This window comes from Lagenorhynchus albirostris, chromosome 3 (assembly GCF_949774975.1).
Source record: "Lagenorhynchus albirostris chromosome 3, mLagAlb1.1, whole genome shotgun sequence".
NCBI lineage: Eukaryota > Metazoa > Chordata > Mammalia > Artiodactyla > Delphinidae > Lagenorhynchus > Lagenorhynchus albirostris.
In genome coordinates, this window is record NC_083097.1 from 55,314,415 (window position 1) to 55,335,227 (window position 20,813).

At 38.7% G+C, this 20,813-nt stretch overlaps 3 protein-coding genes across 10 annotated transcripts in view; 1 reads left to right on the forward strand and 2 right to left on the reverse strand.

Moving 5' to 3' along the window:
- Nucleotides 1-3,415: 3,415 nt before the first annotated feature.
- AK6 (adenylate kinase 6) lies at nt 3,416-18,419 on the reverse strand. Of its 2 annotated transcripts, none has more exons than XM_060143071.1 (5): nt 18,255-18,419; nt 15,958-16,050; nt 6,713-6,771; nt 6,460-6,605; nt 3,416-3,878 (listed from the first exon to the last, which is right to left on the reverse strand). In XM_060143071.1, exons 1-5 carry the CDS (start codon nt 18,277-18,279, stop codon nt 3,686-3,688), a joined length of 516 nt encoding a protein of 171 aa, XP_059999054.1. In that variant the 5' UTR covers nt 18,280-18,419; the 3' UTR covers nt 3,416-3,685. The 2 variants fall into 2 exon arrangements, with proteins under 2 accessions (XP_059999054.1, XP_059999053.1); XM_060143070.1 differs by lacking the exon at nt 18,255-18,419 and adding an exon at nt 18,060-18,150.
- Nucleotides 13,928-18,106, reverse strand: TAF9 (TATA-box binding protein associated factor 9). 2 transcript variants are annotated; one of them, XM_060143068.1, is made up of 3 exons: nt 18,060-18,106; nt 15,958-16,050; nt 13,928-14,975 (listed from the first exon to the last, which is right to left on the reverse strand). In XM_060143068.1, the coding sequence occupies exon 3, from the start codon at nt 14,956-14,958 to the stop codon at nt 14,161-14,163; it is 798 nt and encodes a 265-aa protein (XP_059999051.1). In that variant the 5' UTR covers nt 14,959-14,975; nt 15,958-16,050; nt 18,060-18,106; the 3' UTR covers nt 13,928-14,160. The 2 variants fall into 2 exon arrangements, with proteins under 2 accessions (XP_059999051.1, XP_059999052.1); XM_060143069.1 differs by lacking the exon at nt 18,060-18,106 and adding an exon at nt 17,808-17,981.
- Nucleotides 18,400-20,813, forward strand: part of RAD17 (RAD17 checkpoint clamp loader component) — a 31,631-nt gene continuing 29,217 nt past the window's right edge. For 3 of the 6 annotated variants that reach the window (XM_060143061.1, XM_060143065.1, XM_060143062.1), the window contains exons 1-2: nt 18,402-18,547; nt 19,773-19,876. In XM_060143061.1, the coding sequence (XP_059999044.1) occupies nt 18,532-18,547; nt 19,773-19,876 (120 nt within the window). In that variant the 5' untranslated portion in view covers nt 18,402-18,531. Of the gene's footprint in view, nt 18,548-18,861; nt 18,905-19,772; nt 19,877-20,813 lie in introns of all 6 variants that reach the window. The other 3 variants (XM_060143066.1, XM_060143067.1, XM_060143063.1) reach the window with 2 other exon arrangements.

A 20,813-nucleotide genomic window follows, 5' to 3' on the forward strand; every position in this document is an offset into this window, starting at 1 on the left:
AATAGGATTATTTTTAAGACCTTTTTCAAGCAATTATAAGATGTTAAAGCATTGTCACTAGTTTCACATGAAAAACTAGGGCTGAAATTAATAAGTATATTAATATTTTTAAGATTCTCATAATGTATTAGATTCCATTATTTCCTTTCTGTTGAAGGAAAATCTTTATTATTATGAGCCAATGTTAGTGTTAGGATGGATAATTATTAGCAATCAGTTGACAAGCAAGAGAATTTAGTGAATCCCTGTAGTGAAAAGAATATTGTCTTTTCAAAACAGCCATTAGTGAGAATTCCCTGGCGGTCCATTGGTTAGGACTCCATGCTTCCACTGCAGGGTGCGTGGGTTTGATCCATTGTCAGGAAACTAAGATCCCACAAGCCACGTGGCCAAAAAAAAAAAAAAAAAAAGCAGCCTAGTACTACTAAAAATAACAACAAACACATATATGGTGCTTAGTATGTGTAAAGCACTGTTTGTTTCGTCCTTACAGTAGTCCTCTGAAGTAGTAGTCCTCTGTAGTAGTTGTCCTCATTCTATATTTGATTTGATCCCACGTAGTACTGGTAAAACCTTTGTGATAGTATCCTACTAGTCTGGGTAAGCTTTCTTCTCCATACCCATCCTTCAAGGACCTGCATCCTACGTCATGTATCCTTAATTTTTTTCTTTTATTCTCTCATTATGTTAGAACCTCCAGAAGGGCACGTATCACAATCTACTATTTGTTTAAAGTGTCCATTTGAGTGTTTATCTTCTTTGTGTACTAGATTAAGATCATCTGGGGCTTCCCTGGTGGTGCAGTGGTTGAGAGTCCGCCTGCCGATGCAGGGGACACGGGTTCGTGCCCCAGTCCGTGAAGATCCCACGTGCCGCGGAGCGGCTGGGCCCGTGAGCCATGGCCGCTGAGCCTGCGCGTTTGGAACCTGTGCTCCGCAATGGGAGAGGCCACAGCAGTGAGAGGCCCGCGTACTGGTAAAAAAAAAAAAAAAAAAAAAGATCATCTGGAGGTCAAGAATTTATGTTAGGAGGACTTCTGCACCACAGTGATTTGCATGGAGTCTACATTATAGGTAATCTGTTTATTAAAATGAACCTTTTAAATGTTATACTTGCATCCAATTTATCTTCCAGGAATTTACTTGATAAACCTGCTCATGTGCAAAGTTGCATACGCATTAGGCAGCACAACTCAGTGGGTAAGAGCCTAAGATGGAATCCAAACTCTGATAACTTTGCTGTGATCTTAAGTCACTTAATCCTTCTGTGCCTTGGTTCCATCACCCGTAATGACAATAATAATACCTACACCTCAGACAGTAGTCATGTGAATTAAGAGTTCACTTTTTGAAATGTGCTTAAAACAGTGCCTGCCACATAGTAATATATGTGCTATTCTCTTTTTTTGTATTTTTTTATTGAAGTATAGTTGATTTACAATGTTAATTTTTGCTGTACAGCAAAGTGATTCAGTTATACATATATATACATTGTTTTTTGTATTCTTTTCCATTATGGTTCATCACAAGATATTGAATATAGTTCCCTATGCTATTCTTTCTTATTCTTCTTGCACCATTTGCAATAGTAAAAAGCTGGAAACAACCTAAATGTCCATCAATAAGGGACTCAAACAATGCAAAGAGGCTCAACATCATTAATCATTAGAGAAATGTAAATCAAAACCAAAATGAAATGACTGTACATCTACAGGATGGCTATTAGATGAACAGTAGCAAGTGTTGTCAAGGATATGGAGAAATTAGATCCCTAATACATGGATGGTAAGAATATAAAGTAGTGCAACCGCTCTGGAAAAGTTTGGCATTTCCTCAAAATGTTAAACTCAGTTGCAATATGACCCAGCAGTTTGCTTCTTAGCTATATCCAAGAGTTGAAAACATACATCCACACAAAAACTTGAACACAAATGTTCATAATTCATAATACCCAAAGTGGAGGCAACCCAACTCTGCCACTGATGGAATGGATAAACAAAATGTGGAATAGCCATACAGTGGAATATTATTCAGCCATATAAAGGAACGAGGTATTCGTAAAGCTTCAACATGGATGATCTTGAAAACACTATGCTAATTGAAAGAAGCCAGACACAAAAGATGACATATTGTATGATTCCATTTATATAAAATGTCCAGAATATGCAAATCTATAGCAACAAAGTAGATTAGTGATAGCAAGGGGCTAGAAGGGAAGAATGGGAAGTGACTGCTAATAGGTATGGGATGTCTTTTGGGTGGGGTGATGAAAGTGTTACAGCATGGGATAGTTGCACAATCTTGTGAATACGATTTTAAAAATGGATTGTACACTTTAAAATGCTGAATTTTATGATATGTGAATTATACCTTAATAAAGTGAATGAAGAATTGGAAGGTCTGTATGTTCTAAGATGGTATAATATCCAAAATATATTAAATGAAAAAGAAATTACAGAAGTTTGCATGGTATGCTACCATATGCTTAAAAATAAAAGTACACACACACACATGCTTTGCAGGCATAAAATCTCTGAAAAGATACACAGGAAATGAGTAACATTATTTCCTAAAGGGAGGGAATCTAGTGGTGACTGAAGAACAGGGTGGCCTGGAAGGGAAACCTACCTTTCCGGTATACATCTTCCTTGACTTACAACAGGGTTACTTCCCGATAAACGCATTATAAGTTGAAAATATCCTAAGTCAAAAATGCGTTCAATACGCCTGACCTGCCAAACATCACAGCTTAGCCCAGCCTACTTTAAAAATTTTTTTTTTGGCTGCGCCGCGCAGCATGTGGGATCTTAGTTCTGAGACCAGGGATGGAACCCGCACCTCCTGCAGTGGAAGCGTGGAGTCCTAACGACTGGACCACCAGGGAGGTCCCCAGCCTAGCCTACCTTAAACATGCTCAGAATACTTTCATTAACTTACAACTGGGCAAAATCATCTTAACATAAAGCCTATTTTATAATAAAGGATTAACTATCTCTTGTAATTTGACTACTGTACTGAAAGTGAAAAACAGAATGGTTGTGTGTATCAGTTGTTTACTCTCACGACCACCTGGCTGACTGGGAGCTGCGGCTCCCTGCGGCTGCGCAGCGTCACAGGTATTGTGCTGCACGTTGCTAGCCCAGGAAAAGATCAAAATTCAAAGTACGGTTTCTAGTGAACACGTATCACTTTTGCACCATAGTAAAGTCGAAAAATCCTAAGTTGAACCACTGAAAATTGGGCGCCATCTGTATACGCTTTCGTACCTTTTGAGTTTTATACAAAGTGCAAGTATTACCACTTCCATTTTTTTAATTTAAAGAAAGAAATAAAAATGGAAGACTGATGCTTTATCTTTAGTCTAAGTTTTATTTTAAGAGATCATCTTCAGTTTCTTCTGTAATAAAAGATATCCAACCATTTGATCAGATTTATTCTTTAGCAACTGAAGCATTAAACAATTACAGTTTTAACTCTCAATCCTTAATACTACTATTCATTATACTTGAGATTGTTTAGCTTTCTCATGGAGAAAAAAAACTAAACATAAACCTTTATACTATCCACCTATGAGTCCAACAGCACAATTTCAATAAGAAAGTTGTACTGATACTGATAATTGAACAATTTATATGATGTCAGCAGAGAGGTATCAGGAGTGATTGTAAAGTGGCATTCTTGTTAAGTCAAGAACTATGATCTTTGACCCACTGCTCTATCCATTTCAATATCTGATTGATATTATCCTCTAGATCTTCTGGTTTATTGCTCGGCAACTGATGCACTATTTCTTCCTTGTAGGATCCCAAGGCTTCTTCATAAAGAACTTGAAAAATTTCACACTGAATATTGTCTTTTAGTTTCTTCTGATTATAACCCCTAGAAGGCAAAGAGAAGATAAACAAACTGAATGGCATTAACTGGAGTTTTAGGAACACACTAGAAACTGGACACTTTTGAACACATGAAACATCACGCAAAAGTACTTCTTGTAGGCTCTTTACCTACAGAAAACAGATTGGCTTCTGTGAATATGAGAGACTTCTTTGACAAGAGAGAGGGTTAAACTAAGGACCAAAGTTTAGCTTTGTCTGAGACTTTTTTCCCTACAATCTGTCAGCCACTCAATTAGCAAACATCTACCTACCTCAAGCCAGATGCCAAGCTATGAGATAAATAGTCTATAGCTATGGTCCTAAATTTCAAAAGAGTTAAGGAGTTAAGATATAGACACATAAAACAAGTAGATGGCATATAATAAAATAAAATGCATATGATAAGGAATAGCATATACTGATTGGGTACTTGATCACACAGATGTCTCTGTACTTTACCAATTCCAAAGACATTGAAAAAATTATATAATCTTTATGCGGATGTAAATTAGCCAACTCATTAGCTAGTGAAAAAAGATAAGGAAAATTCAAACTCAAATTAGTTAAACTTTGTAACAATCAAAATTAAATTGAAGTACTTAAAAGATGATTAACTTTATGAAAAAACCCACAGAATGGGAGAAAATTTCTGCAAATCTTATATCTGATAAGGGACATACATCTAAAATACGTAAAGAACTCTTGTAATTTACTAAAGAAAGGACAAATAACCAAATTAAAAATTGGGCAAAAGATCCGAATAGATATTTCTCCAAAAAAGATATACAAATGGCCAATAAGCACATAAAAAGATGCTCAACATCATTAGCCATCAAGGAAATGCAAATGAAAACCACAATGCAATACTACTTCACATCCACTAGGATGGCTACAATCAAAAAGATAACAAGGATGTGAAAATACTGGCGGCTTCATACACTACTCTTGGGAATGTAAAGTGGTGCAGCCACTCTGGAAAATGGTCTGACAGTTCCCCAAAAGGTTACATAGTTAACATATGACCTAGCAATCCTATTCCTAAAGAAATTCAATACCCAAGATAAATGAATGAACATGTAATGTTCACACAAAAACACGTGTATGAATGTTCATGGCAGCATTATTTGTAATTGCCAAAAATTGCAAACAATCCAAATGTCTATAATCTGATAACTGGATAAATAAAATATGGTATATCCATATAATGGAATATTATTTGGCAATAAAAAGAAATGAAGTACTGGTACATGCCATAACACAGATGAACCTTGAAAACGTTATGCTAAGTAAGAGAAGCCAGACACAAAAGATCACATTTTGTATGATTTCATTTATATAAAAAGTCCAAAACAGGCAAATCCACAGAGATAGAAGGTAAATTACTGGTTGCTTAGGACTAGGGACTGAGGGGAAATGGGGAGTGACTGCCAATGGGTATGGGTTTTTTGGTGGGGGAGGGGTGATGAACATTTTTAAAAATTAGTTATAGTAATGGATATATAACTCTGTGAATATACTCAAAACCACTTAATTGTACACTTCAAATGGGTGTACAATTCACATGGTATGTGAATTTATCTCAATAAAGCTTTTTTTAAGGTGATTAACTTTGTAAGTTTTTTCAACGGTTAAAACAAGACTACTTTCTCATAGTTTTTTCATAGTTTAGTCTTTAGTTATTTACATAAAATAGTAATTTTTAATAAAAATGTTAAATGGTCTTTTAGAAAACACATATGTACCGTATTGTCTCTATTACTGCTCTGTTCAAATATTTTTAATGGCTTTTCCCTGACTAAAGAAAGATGATGAAAGTTTTAGGTATAGCCCCAACCTAACTTGCCCTATGTATTTACCACTATACTTTTTTGTGCAAGAATTTGCGAGTATCCCATCCAATGGTGCTTAGTCAGAGCTGACTATAGTCAGTGAGAACCACAAATTCTGAACCTGAAGTTAGGCAAACTTCTGGAGTTTTCCTTCTGGAGACTGCTTTCTAAATTCCTGTAAAATCTCTTTTCCACAGTTTGAATCAAAAGACAGTGGGAAAATGTCTTCCATAAAATTTTGCTTTTCTGGTTATTCTGGATTAAGTCTGATGCTCTCCTGAAGGGATGAACTCAAATATATTGTGAAATGTTAATTTATCTTGTTAAAGGTTGTAAAATGTTCATTTATCTTCAGCTTTTCATAAGCTTTCCCATTTCTGTCGTGAGGATGATTTGAGTGGGTAATGTTCATTCCATAGCGAAGAGTATGTTATTGGTTTGGCTGTTTTCCTATAAAAGTTTTACATTAAGGAAAAAGCATGACTAAGTAGGGTTGATATATAGTACATTTTACTGAATCAGACTGTCAGTTGAGGTATTCATTTACTCAGAAACTACTGCTTGCGTTTTACGAATGCACCTTTTTCCGTTAGGTTCAGAATGTTGGTACCATACAGACTTGGTTTATAATAAGACCAAAATAAAGTAGTCACGTTTTCAAATAGAACCTTTTATGATGTTCATGTTGGCCAACTTCAGGAATCTGAGTAAAAGTTTACATAATACTTTAAGGATTCAGTGTTCTTCCTTCCTTACCTAGTTTCAAGTCTGTTGTACAAAACACTGTTATCTGTTTTCAGCACAAATACTATATGAAACCAGCGTTCAGGGAAGAAATCACAACCATGGTAATCAACAATAACTCCACCTTCACTCATTTGGTTTTCTAACTCATCAACTACCTGTAAGAAAGGGGAGAAAAAAAAAAGATGAATACTCTTTAAAAAAAACTGAGGTCAACTTTCCTATAAATTTTAAATGTATACTGTATAAAAAAGATTGTACTTACTCTGTCTTCATCTAAAATGGGACAATCATACTCTTCATCATAGCCATCATATAACTGCCCTAAAAGAGATTTACATTGGCATATTAAAGTAGTATTTTCTAAGTAACTTTCAGTAATTTTCAATTACTCTTAGAGACAAGGGAGGGCACTAATACAATAGATGTCATATGGACAGCAAATATAAAGAGCAGTATTGATAAATTAGAATTTTGTCTAGAAGGAAACTTGGATAACAAAATACCTGAAAAAGAATGAATAATAGCCAACTTCAGAATTTGTGGGGCTATTAGTAGAAGAGAACTAGTTTCAGTGAGCTACAGATTGGTGCGAAGAGGGGACACATGGATACAAACACTCGTACACACATTAACAGGAGATTAAGTTCCAAATTTATTAGGCCAAGGATATGAAACTTATTAAAAGGAACAGCAGGTTCTTGATTCCAGAAATGAACCCTTTGTCACTAAGGTCACATCTTCATGGGGTTTGGGGAAGGAGAGTCAGTACCCAGATGCTCCTTCACCTCTAGAATTCCAGCATCCCCAAAAGCCAAGGGTTGAATATCTTATTTCAGAAGGTAAAACAAGAATGATGGGGGCAGGCATAAAGAAGGCAGATTTAAATCTAACATAAGAATTTTTCAACAGATTAAAGCTTCCTTTCAAAGGAAGTGTGTCTTAAGGAGGTGAGACATACCAATCCCACCCTCACCCTGAATCCCTAGGAGGTATATACTCTAAGCCAGGCTTAGATCATTCTTCTAGCCATCTCGAAGAGCATGCTATAGTCTTCCCACCTCTTTCCCCTTAATAGTTTGGCACAGGTTGAAATGAGCTTCAAAGGAGCGTGAGTTCTGAAGTGACGAAGGGGTGGTCCTGAGGGTTTGTGGAAGGCACAAAGGCAGTTTTAACTGTCTTCCTGGAGGGTCTGTGGGCTGATTCTGGGCACATGAACCATTTCTCTAGCATCCTAGTGTGGCCTCTGACTTCTTGGGTTACAGTTCAGTTACCAGAAACTCTTACCAGCTAAAAAGTTAAACTGTCTTGGTATGGGGAAAACTGGTTAACAATATAGAAACTAATCTAAACCCTTACTTTACACCACAAACCCTAGCTGAATTAAAGAGCTAATTTCTTTTTTTTTATTTCTTTCTTTTTTTTTTTTTGCGGTACGCAGGCCTCTCACTGTTGTGGCCTCTCCCATTGAGGAGCACAGGCTCCGGACGCGCAGGCCCAGCAGCCATGGCTCACAGGCCCAGCCGCTCCACGGCATGCGGGATCCTTCGGGGGCCGGGGCACGAACCTGCGTCCCCTGCATCGGCAGGCGGACCCCCAACCACTGCGCCACCAAGGAAGCCCCAAGAGCTAATTTCTCAATTCCAAAGATAACTAATGGAAAATTAAACCTACAAAGGTATGATACATTTGAGTTTGTGGAAAAAAATAAAATAATTGATTGAAACATATAAAATGTTAAATCTCTGTTCGATGAAAAATAATATAATTAAAAAAAAAAGAAAAATGGCAGGGAGAAATACTAGGACAAAGGACTGAAATGTAGATTATATAAATACCTTAAATTCAAAATAACAATAAGTAGCTTAAGAAAGAATAAGAAAAAAATTCACACAGGATGGAAAAGATAATTAGTAAACAATACATGAAAAAATACTGTACTTTCCCAGCTACTAAAGAGATGAAAATTTAAATGAGGCTTTTTATACCTGTTATATTAGTTATACATGCATTTAGTAAACTGACTCTGGAAACGAATAATTTTTAAAAGTAAAACGTTATACCCGTTCAGAGATTTCTTTTGACCATTGAATTTCAAACCAGAAAAAAATTTAAAATGATGCTTTAAAATGTTCAACAGGGCTTCCCTGGTGGCGCAGTGGTTGAGGGTCCGCCTGCCGGTGCAGGGGACACGGGTTCGTGCCCCGGTCTGGGAGGATCCCACATGCCGCGGAGCGGCTGCTCCCATGAGCCATGGCCGCTGAACTTGCGCGTCCGGAGCCTGTTGCTCCGCAACGGGAGAGGCCACAACAGTGAGAGGCCCGCGTGACGCAAAAAAACAAAACAAAAAACAAACAAAAAAACAAATAAAAAAAATGTTCAACAATAGCGAATTAGTTAAATCTTGTTTACTAACTTGCTAAAATATTATGTAATTAAACTTAAGTAAGTAAAATATCAGGTTGTTAAATTTCTGTTATTTTTACAATACTATATATGTGTGTGTGTGTGTATATATATATATATATATATATATTTTTTTTTTTTACAATGCCACAAAATCTAAGAATACCTACAGCTGATTTTGTACTATGTGGGAATCTGGAGTAGATAAATGTTCCTTCATATTTTAAATCCAGACTAGTTAAATCTTTAAAAATATATGCTGTCTAAAACACAGACAACTATAGCAGTATTAACTTTTAGAATTAAAGTCTTTATATACTGCAATGCTGAAATGCAGGATTTCTTAAGTCATGTGAATACATATTAATAAAAGAGTGTAATCCAAGCTTTCCAACATTCATTTCAAAAAACATTTATCAAACACCATGTACCAGTAATTACAGAGGTAAGAAAGATAGAATAGTGAACAAATTGAACAAGAAGACCAATTCAGTCCTTCCCTCGAAGAGCTGACAATAAAATGGGAGATGACAGACAAGTAACCTGGAAATTGTAATATTTAATGCTGTGGATCATGGTGCTCTGGGAGCAATAACATGGGGACCTTTTAGGTTAGGAACATAAACTTGGGATATTAGAGGAGGCTTCCTGAAGCAGGTAACTTCTAAGTGGAAACTTGAAGCAGTTAGCTCAGGAAAAAAAAGGTAAGACGATTCTTAACAGAGAAAACAAGATATTCAAAGGCAGAGAGACTAAGGAGGGCAAGCCTTTCAAGGGAGGAAAAGTCTTTCAGAATAGTTAGAAAATAAGTGATAAGGGGTCAGGGGGATTAAGGCCAGATTAAAAAGGGCCTTGAGGGACTTCCCTGGTGGCACAGTGGATAAGAGTCCGCCTGCCAATGCAGGGAACACGGGTTTGAGCCCTGGTCTGGGAAGATCCACATGCCGTGGAGCAACTAAGCCCGCACGCCACAATTACTGAGCCTGCGCTCTTCAGCCCGCGAGCCACAACTACTGAGCCGGAGTGCCAGAACTACTGAAGCCCGCGAGCCTACAGCCCGTGCTCCACAACAACAAAGAGAAGCCCCAGCAATGAGAAGCCCACGCACCGCAACGAAGAGTAGCCCCCGCTCACCGCAGCTAGAGAAAGCTGGCGCGCAGCAATGAAGACCCAACACAGCCAAAAAAAAATTAATTAAATTAAAAAAAAAGACCTTGAAGGCTGCACTGAGTTGTTTAGACTTTATCTCAAAGCAAAGGAAAATCATTAAAGCATTTTAAGCATGAAATGACATGATTAATTTCAAATTTTTAAAAATCATTTTGATTTCTGTGTGGAGTTGGAAGGAAGCAAGTCCAGAAGAAGCATGGATACCATATAAAAGCTACTGCAGAATTTTAGGTGGTAATTATAACCTGTACTCCAAGGAATGGAGAGAGATGAATTCTAAACTTTGTTTCAAATTTCCAAAAAGAGGAAAAATTTGTTCTACTTTAGAAACTTCAACTGGTAGTCACATTTATAATTGTCTATACAGTGGATCTTCATATGGCAAAGAGGAAAAAAAAGCTTGATTTCATCAAATTATCGAAACTTAGAAAATTAAATCAGTTTCCTAAACAAAGTTTTATGATTTATTTAGATAAATTACTTGCAGAAAAAAATTGATTGTGGAGCCGGTTAAAAGGCTTAAAATGACCTTCTTACCTTAAAAAGACCTTCCAAGCTGTCATTAGTCAAGCTATAAAAACATGACCTTTCCTTTAACTGCCATCCTATCATTTATACACTCATGTGAAAGCCGTTCTTTAAAGCTAACCACATAGAGATGCTAGTCATCTATTTTGCATCTATACTAATGCAATTAGTATAAGAAGTTAATTGGTTTAGAAGGATTGGGAGCTTTGATACCTGGCCTTTTATGCAAAGAGAGCAATGAATTCTGCCAAGAGAAGTTAGCACCAAAAGATGCGGCATTCGAGTAGGGCCTTTTAAGGAACTGTTTATAAGACAGATGAGGAAGGGCATGTACAGGTAAAGGGAATAGCATGTATAAGGACATGGAGATGGAAGACTCCCCATGCGTTTGAAGAACAATAGTGCACTGTGGGTAGACTTAAGGGGACATAGGGCATAGTGGCTGCAGGGAAGGGCTGAAGATAAACTGTGGCCAGTTCATTACTTCATTAAGGTGAGTGGCCTTTATCATTAAAAAGTTCAAGTAATTTCATCCCCTCTCCCCACCCGCCCCCTTTTTAAAGGACATAATGATGGTGTACAGAAGAGGGAGGGAAGAGATACTGAAGAAGAGATTCAGCACGAATGGTCTTGAGAATGGTATAGCAGTACCAAAGGGACACAGCGTTAATGGTCTTAGGAATGGGATAGGGGTATCAAAGGGATTTTTTAAACTATCAAGATTAGGAGACAAGTGCATCTGTGTAGTGTATAAATGCGTTTTTAATGTGTGGGTGACAGGAATCAGGAATGGGCAAGCAGCCAGGGATGACTTCAGAACATGTGCTTTTTAAACATTAATTTGGAAATATGTGGTAACTATCCAGATGGTTAAATCTTGTAGATGTCTAGATGTTGGGCTAAGGTTTAATAATAAATTTAAGAGTTATAAGTAAAAAGGACTAACTAGTCCTGAGTCAATGAAATTACCAGAGGGAGGGGCAGGATTACAAGATGGCTGCAATGAGTTCACAGGGGAAAGAGGTATATATGGTGGGAAGGAGAGAATCAGATGAAAAGATTGGGAGAGCAGTGTTGGAGAGAGGACAACGGAGAAGTTAGTTTCAAAGGCTTCCAGTGGTAGTTGATTCAGGTGAGGGAAAAAAATGCGATACACATAGGTTAGAGCGGGAATGGCAAACTTCTTCTGTAAAGGGCCAGACAATAAATACTTCAGGATTTGCAGCCTAATCTAGCTAGTGGCTCCTACAAAAACAGCTGCAGCTTGCCAACCCCTGCCTTAGAAACACATCAAGATTTTAAGTGTTGAGGGCCAGATATTTGAAATGCATCCAATGTCTAGACATATGAGCATCCTGGGGTTAGGCATAGAGGCTGAAGACTGATAAAACTGGTGGCAGGAAAATTAAGGATGCTGGTAGAAGTTTAATTAAATGATTGCATATGGGAAAGGACATCAAGTGAGGAATGCGAGACTGGAAGAACAGGGGTAAGAAAAGCATTCTTAGTCACTCCACATTCAGGACTCTCCATAGTTTTATTAAGCTTAATTTCCCACCTAATTTTTCCTGCTTTAGTTCTAAATGTCATAAAGAAGGTCTCTTACAAATAATACAGCCATTCAACATGACTACTAGGATGGCAATAAACTCCATTTAGACACATTTGTTTAAAACCAGTTTTGTTTTTTGTCTCCTTACTTATAGCAGGGTTTCTAAACCTGAAACACTACTGACCTTTTGAGCTTGATAATTCTGTTATGGGGGTGGAGGGCTGTCCTGTGAGTTGTAGGATGTTCAGCAGAATCCCTAGACTCTACCCATTAGAGGTCAGTAGCAGCCCCCCCACTCCAGTTATGACTACCAAAATATCTCAGAAGGTGCCAAATGTCCCCTGGAGGGCAAAAATCACCCCCTGTTGAGAACCACACTGCTTTACAGAAGATTGCATGGTTTCCCTTACAACATATTACCATTTGGAAAAAATGAGGAGGCTGAATGCCTCAGACTATTTCCTAGTAAGATTTTCAGATACACTCAGATGGCATCGGAGGGAAAAAATCTGGTACATTTTGAAATCACTATAAAGCACCTCATCTAACACGTCAAATCAGATCAGAAATCCTTTATCTGGCATAATGGGAGGGAAAAAAAGCTCCACTTTTCCTTTAAGGCAGATTCTCATGAAATAATCTCAATAAAATACAAAGAGGATGGTCAGGACCATGCACCATCAAGTGTACACACATCTTTTGAGTACAAGGAGACTCAGTGAAGAGGAAAAGGAGTGTCTCACAGTGGAATATCCCTGGTCTGGTGTTACTGTTGCTCTCAGTGCTATTCACGACAGATTATATAGTAATTTCATTAAGTTTAGAAATATTGAGTGGGTGAGATGAGAACTGGAAGACATGACTGAAATTGACTGACGTATGTGACTCTGAAATCACTTGTCAAAAACAGTAAAGTTCAACAGGCAAAGGAACAAAACCAGATTTCATATAGGTATAAAATGGAGAATGTCAAGCTAGGCACAGTAGCAAATAAAGACCTAAGTTTTATTAACTATAATTTGAATGCCAAACCTGGATTAAAAATATAAGCATGATACTAGCTTATAGTATCAAGAATATGACAAGCAAAGATGCACAAAAATTGACCTGCAAAAAGGAATAATGGGAAAAAACTTCAAAAAAAATTTTTTTTAAAGATGTTGGGGTAGGAGTTTATTAATTAATTAATTAATTTTTGCTGTGTTGGGTCTTCATTTCTGTGCGAGGGCTTTCTCTAGTTGTGGCAAGTGGGAGCGGCCTCTCTTGTTGCGGAACACAGGCTCCAGACGCGCAGGCTCAGTAGTTGTGGCTCACAGGCCCAGTTGTTCCGCGGCATGTGGGATCTTCCCAGACCAGGGCTCGAACCTGTGTCCCCTGCATTAGCAGGCAGACTCTCAACCACTGTGCCACCAGGGAAGCCCTAAAACTTCAAAAATTTTTAAGTGGTAAGATACTGGGAGCCACACCAAGGGTCCTTAAATATATCCAAAGGGATAGAAAAATGGGACCTAGGAAGAAGTCTGGCAATTGAGAAAGATAAATCTAAATGGATGAGGATTCGCTATAAATAAAAATCCTGACCAAGTGGTCTCTCTAAAAAACAGACATGGTATACTTCAGCAATCTGAAAGAATGGCCCGTAAGAGTGACTTACACACCAGAGATCATACTATAACCTAAACACGTGAAGACACTAGAAGTGACTATTGGTAAGGAACAGACTGCAACAACTTCAAGCTTTTGCAACTGTTATTTCTGTTGGTGATAATGAGGCAGAAAATTGCATCTAAAAATGTAAAAACATTATCGCCAAAGTACCAACAATCAAATGGATGAATTACAACTTTATTTTTTACACTTAAAGGCTGATGAAAAACCATTACTAATCCTATTAAAGAAAATCCAACACAATATCTCAATTGAAAAGTATGGTAACCATATTTACTGATTCAATACTATTTTTCTAAAACACAACATGGAAACATCTAGCATGCATGTTTAATCTCAGTACAATGGATTCAAAACCAAGTATACATGTTACATGCATCAAGGCTAAATTACAAATTATCATAGTCATCATCATCATCGTCATCATCATCATCATCATCTTCACGTTTTCTTTTCAATGCATTTGATGCTTCACTGGCAGTATTCTGTGATGACACCATGTTAGTGGTAATAAGAATATTTTTGGACCCAATTAGTGATGGATTAATTAGAACATTCTGAACTGCTGATGTTGCAGGAATTGATGCTTTTACAGCTGGGGATTGTGAAGTGGGCATCTGTACTGTGAACCTTTGCCCTGTGAGGGACACTGGAGTCCCTACTTTAGTTGAAACAGACATGGTTTGTGGGGTTGGTGTGCCAAGCGTGGGAGTACTCGGTCTGCTAGTAACTGAACCAACACTTAACCGTGGAACTGTTATTCTTCCCGCAGAAGTAGATGCCTTTTTTTGTAAGGATTTAAGTCTATAATTTGGAGCAGTCAAGCAATATCTATCAGGTGGCAATCTAGGACCTGAATATGGCTTGATTAATGGCAAAGGGGTTTGATTCCTTTGCCTTGCAATATCTAATAAAAAATCTCTTGGGGGAGGAGAGGTAAAAGACTGGTCAGCACGACACTGGATGGCCAATCGCACATCATCTGCATCAACAGTAGCCTTCTTAGCATGACTTGAATAAATTTTTGCATCATCTAGAATTGTGGTCACATATCGGAAGGCAAACTCCAACATCTGATTTATAACTCTTGGTTCATATTCTGTAATCCCCATATCCTTCAGGATTTGTGCCATCATCTGTGCATCTTTCGGCATGCTCTTGGGAGAAGCCATCTTGCCAGACTCCATGATATCCGGTGATCAGACTTTAGATCATTTGAAAAAAATATGTACATTAGATCAAACCTGAAATAGTTACTTTAGTAGCAACTGTCAGGAACTTTAAAATTTTAAAATACATGTTAAATTTTTAAAAATATAAATTAAAAAATACGCTAAATCTTTTTAATTTTAATGAGGCACATTTAAAGTTCCCTTCACTTAAATTTATTTTCTACCCATTAGAAAATATAAAAAGATGAAGACACAAATAAGGGAGTGATAAAAGATTGGGGAAAAACAGGGTAAAATAACCAAAAACATACAACATTTTAAAATATGTGCAGTTGGGGCTTCCCTGGTGGCGCAGTGGTTGAGAGTCCGCCTGCTGATGCAGGGGACACAAGTTTGTGTCCCGGTCCGGGAAGATCCCACATGCCGCGGAGCAGCTGGGCCCGTGAGCCATGGCTGCTGAGCCTGCACACACTGTGCTCCGCAACGGGAGAGGCCACACCAGTGAGAGGCCCGCGTACCGCAAAAAAAAAAACAAAAAAAAAACCGTGCAGTTGCTTACAGGCATGCACCTACAAACTAATCTAGGAAAAGACCATAGGACAGCCGTGTCCTACTGCCTGAGTTCAAAATCATGTCCTTCCAGTGAGCTCATATACTCACTGTCTCCATAGATATATATGCTTAGCACCACCCTGACCTTTACGTGTTTGCCCAACTCAAAAATACTCTCCCTCTTCCTCATATTCAAACTGTCCTAAGTCTAATCTTCCTGGAAGCTATCCCACTTATTACTGTCCACAAGAACTGCTAGCCAACTGCAGAGGGGATGTAGTGGTCAAAATAACTAGGACAAAGCATGAGACAATATGTTCTATTTCTATGGGTCCCCAATAGAGCATTAATTCCTTCATGGCAATTTTTCTCTGCTTTTTGTACCTTCTCACAAGTACAGTACTAATACTCCATTATTCCTTTCACTTTTTTAAACAAATCTAACACCAAAGTGCCCCTTACCTTCTCGTGCTAAATCACCCACATTAACGTATTTCAGTCCTGATCTTGATGCAAGTTCTTTGCCTAGCGTGGTTTTTCCAACCCCTGGTGTACCTGCAAGACAAGCCACAGAAAAATACTGTTCATGAATACTTATTAGACTTTAGCCTCTAATCTGTCTTCTTAACAACTGAAAAGTTTCCTAATTAGCAATCCTATATAAAATTACACACACCATAATCTAATCAAAACTACCCAAAGCCTGCTGAATATCAGAATTTCACCCAGTGTATCTGATTTCACCAGGAGTGGGGCTTGGGAGAATCTGATGACAATTACAGACTGTCTGCCACCACCATGGAAATTCCCAGAATAAAACTAGCTACCTCAAATAAACTGTCATCATTTATTTGCTTTAGTTTAAAAAAATTAAATTGTTCATGGAAAAAAGTTAAGCAGTATGAAAGAATATCCACTATACTCTTCCCTAGAGACAACCAGTGTAAACCACTTTCTTATGTATCTCTCCAAAGAAGTCATATACATATGTTTGTGTATACATCCATATATATACAAATATATGGCAGCATACTACACGTGTACATATACACACATTGCGTGCATACATACATACACACACCATATATTTCCTTCTACATAAATGGCCATACTATACATTGTTCTTCACCTTCCCTTTTTTATATTTATTGTTTCAAGATAAATAATCAAACACTTAATTTTCAACTTGAACTAACGCCACTGAAATTACAACACCTGATCATTATAATTAAAGATAAAAGGAATTGGGCTTCCCTGGTGGCGCAGTGGTTGAGAGTCGGCTGGGCCCGTGAGCCATGGCCGCTGAGCCTGCGCGTCCGGAGCCTGTGCTCCGTAACGGGAGAGGCCACAACGGTGAGGCCCGCGTACGCAAAAAAAAAAAAAGGAAGGAATAAGTCAAGTCTACCTATAAGGGCAATAACATTTTTACCTCCAGTCCACTATAATACACCAAGTCTGAATCCTCAACTCACCATGTTTTCAATAAAACGCTCACATTTAGACTTTTGACGATATGGCTTAATAGTAAAAAACCAAGACACTGTCTGACCCAAACAAATCAGATATTGTAAAATCTTCCCCTTAAGGACGCTTAAAGGCTAAATAGTAACCTGTTGAGGTTAATCTGCTACTCTCAGACACAGACAGGACTTGTGCGCTGCCAATATGCTTACGTTTTGTTAAAGGATAAAACTTGGCTTTGATCCACAAACAGCGCCTCAAATTTTATTGTGCTGCAACAGCATCTACACCCATTAGATTTTTCCAGGAATGCCCTATGTTGCTATTAAATACTACAATTTAGTAAACATTTTCAGAGTTAAACGACCAGAAATATTTTTTAAAGTCGTTATGCGGCATTTTACTACCCCTCACAGGTAACAAGCGCCCTGAGTATGGATCCAAAGACCCAGAAAAAAACCCACGATCAGCCCGGGAATTTTACAGCATCTCTACGAGAAACGACCAGAGATGCTCAGTAGATACCTTTACTTCTTAAAACACAAAGAAAAAGCCCCTGATGCTAACTCCGCAAGCGTATACAGCAAATTTATCACCCCACACCGCAAACATCCGAACCCCTTCATCGAAATCTCTCAGATACAAAGGGAAAATAAGAGACGGCCCTAGAGGCCTAAGGACTAAAACATCCACCATTAACGGATCTACTAAGGGCCAAATACTGCCTTACCTTATCTCGCTAACCACGCAGACACCCCGCCAAGTAAAGAAGCAACAGCCATTTTACAGACAAAAACCTGATTACGAAAGATTAGGCAGCTTGCCAAAAAAGGGAACTGTATATTATCTACCTCTCTCCGCCTCACCGAGTAGCCAACCTCTGAGCAAAAGAATTAACGTCCGTCGTCCCCTTCCCCCAGCCTCGTGCAAAACCGTCGCGAGGGCGGGGGGTACAGGCCCTGACAACTACAACTCCACGCGACCCTCGCCGAGCCTCGCAATAGAACGCTAAGCGACCCCACTTCGGGCTTTCCAGGCCCCAGGGCACTCCGCGCCCCGCGCCAGCCCCGCCGCCCACCACAACCCCTAGTGCGCCCCCTGACCGGTGAGCAGGATGTTCGGAAGCAACATGGTCCTCGCCGCACTGGCTGCCGACGCCTCCGCACAAGCGCCCTACACTCTACAGGGAGGGGCCGGAAGGGGAGGGTAACGGCAAGCGCCAGTGGCGCCGGGGTACTCGAGGCCTGGAGTGTCGCTCGCGACCCACCTCCGCCGCCTCGTCACCCACCATTGGTTACCTGGCTTTCTATGACACGCTTCCATCGCAGTGTACGAAGTACGAGCACACGTCGGGTCGGCGCTTCCGGTCAGGCAATGCGCTGGATGCCTAAGACAGTAGCTCCTTAGGAGGCCCCGCCTTTCGTGCTGTGTCGCGGAAGCGCCGACCGACCTGGAAGGTCCCCGGGAGGCGGGACCTCCAAGAGGGTTCCGCGCTGAGCCCGGTTAGGGCTGGGTGGCTTCCCTTGCACCTGGAGCTGAGCCTGGGCTCCACCGCTCCTCTCGGCCCACGAGGGGATGCAGCTACCGGAAGGTAAGGCTGCCGCGGCTGGGGCTGCGGTGTATATATGTCGTAGAGACGCGAGTCCATCTCTGCCTTCTCGCCTTCCCAGACTCTGATGGCTCCTCCTCCCGACCAGCCCATCCCATCTGGGGATGAGACGGGTCGGGGTGCAGAGCTCTGGCCTGGAGCCGGGGCACGCGAGCTCATCTCGGCTTTACCTTGACTAGCAGTATTACGTTGGACGAATATGTGAGCTTAGTATCCCCAGTGCAGTGTGTAGGATGGTGGTGGGTTTGCTAGACATACTCTTCAGGTTCTCTTCTATCTCTGACGTCTCATTTCAGAAACCTGGTACCATCAAGGACAATTGCCTGCTTTTTCAAGGAGGTAACTGTCAGTCTTGCTTTCAAAGAGCGACTAGAGTCCTGACTATAACAACAGTCTGCGTCCTTTATTTCGAGCTGCCAACTCTGTGTTTTCCACCTATGTATCTCTTTGAAACCGCAAAGCAAAAACTTATCTAGTCGTGAACAATTTGCGTGTGTGTGTGTGTATGATTTGTTTTCTAGGGTGTGGAAGTATTTACACATAAATTATGTGTGACTCCAAACTATAAAGCTCAGCTTACAGGTTTGTAGACCTTAAAAAACTTTCCTTCTGGCTAACTTAAAATTGGTGAGTTCACTAGTTTGTATAAACATTGAAGAACTATGAAAGTCAGAAGGCAGTGTTGCCAAAAAATTTCATAATAACGTATTCAGATAACAACAGTTATAGAAAAAGTTTACTGTAAGATATAAAGTCTTTGTCCAAAGTAAGTGATAAGTCTGAATTCATTGTATGGTGCTTTTTTTGTTATTATTTTTGAAATTTTGGAAAATTTTTTGAAATTTTATAATTTGAAATGTGGGGAATTTTAATTTTCAGTATGAAAACTACACAAATAAAATTGTTTAATTTTTCTTAATGACAAAAGATAGGTTCACAAATGTGTAGTTTTTCTGTTTTCTCTAATACATTATTGAGTTTGTAGGAAAAACGTTACATCACCACAGATAATTTGACAGTTATAGTCATTAAAAGTAAAATTTATTTTAGTATTTTGATTTCTTGCTGCATGTATGTTTGCTGTGTTCTCTTTCACTAGTTCTTGAGCCTTAACTTTATTATGTCGTTGATATTTATCAATATATATTAATTATTTCTGTTTTACAGTTTATCTTAATTTGAGATTTTTTTTCTTTTTTTCCCGTAGGTGAATTATACTTTAATGTACTACAGGTTGTATACTACGGATGGGAACTATTAAAGTTTATAATGTCAAAAACTTTTCTTAGACCAAAGGCATCTTCCACAAAGGTATGACGCTAAAATGGCCATGTGATAACTGCCCAAAAGGAGTTATAAATTTTTATATGTGTTCCCAATGACTTATTACTGCTATGAGAGTAATGGTGCCCAGTATTTGTTGTAATTAGTGATCTAAAAAGTTCAAAAATAAATTGTGAAACAACTGTACACTGAAAACACAACCTTAATTTTGAAAAAATGTTTATTTACAATCCTGGTCACAAAGAAAAGGCTGAAAACTCTTGAATGAAAGAGCAATAGAAGAAAAGAAAATACATGAGCTGTAGTTGGTGTTATAGCTTAACAACAAGCCCTGCTTCTTAGAAATTAGGTGGTTCAATGTGCCAGTTCTCAACAAGGCTAGCGGGTGGGTAGGATGGGTATCAGACAGTATACTGAAAGTTAGCTGTTTTCCTAGTGGTGGATCTGATTTTTCTCTTACTCTAAGTGAATTATTTAACTTTGCTGTTTCTCTTCCTCTTCCTCTTTTTTTTTAAAGTAAATGGAAATCCATATTTACGTAAGAAAACTGTAAAATGTATAAGTAACATGGAGATTGGAATCGCTAGATCAGAATTGCCATCAAGAGTTTTACTACTACTAATATTTTTATGTACTCTTAAAAATAGAGGAAAGGGGCCAAAATTGTAGTACCAGTAATAGTCTTTTTAAAGAGGAGGAAATAAATTGGGTAACTATGACTAAAATTTTTTTTCCAAAAAGTCTTCATTTCTTTACCCACTGCTGATCATAATTCTAGATTCTGTTTATAAGAGGAATGAAGTTTGATTTCACATTCATAAAATACTTGAAAGTATTGCTTCTCCTGAGCCTACTTTCAGCTCCAGCCTCTGTTTTTTGTTTTGTTTGTCTCCCAGAAAGGAGCATTGTCAAATAAATGGTTCACAACTATGGCTGAGTATTCTTCAAGGAAAATATAATCTTG

Bases quoted from the DNA above. Each gene is read 5' to 3' on its own strand.
- TAF9 (XM_060143068.1), bottom strand. From the start codon at position 14,958: ATGGAGTCTGGCAAGATGGCTTCTCCCAAGAGCATGCCGAAAGATGCA.
- AK6 (XM_060143070.1), bottom strand. From the start codon at position 18,087: ATGTTGCTTCCGAACATCCTGCTCACCG. The intron at 16,051-18,059 runs GTCAGGGGGCGC...CTTGTCTTGCAG, and splicing joins TCCGAACATCCTGCTCACCG to GTACACCAGGGGTTGGAAAA. The intron at 6,606-6,712 runs GTAAGTACAATC...CCTTTCTTACAG, and splicing joins CCATTTTAGATGAAGACAGA to GTAGTTGATGAGTTAGAAAA.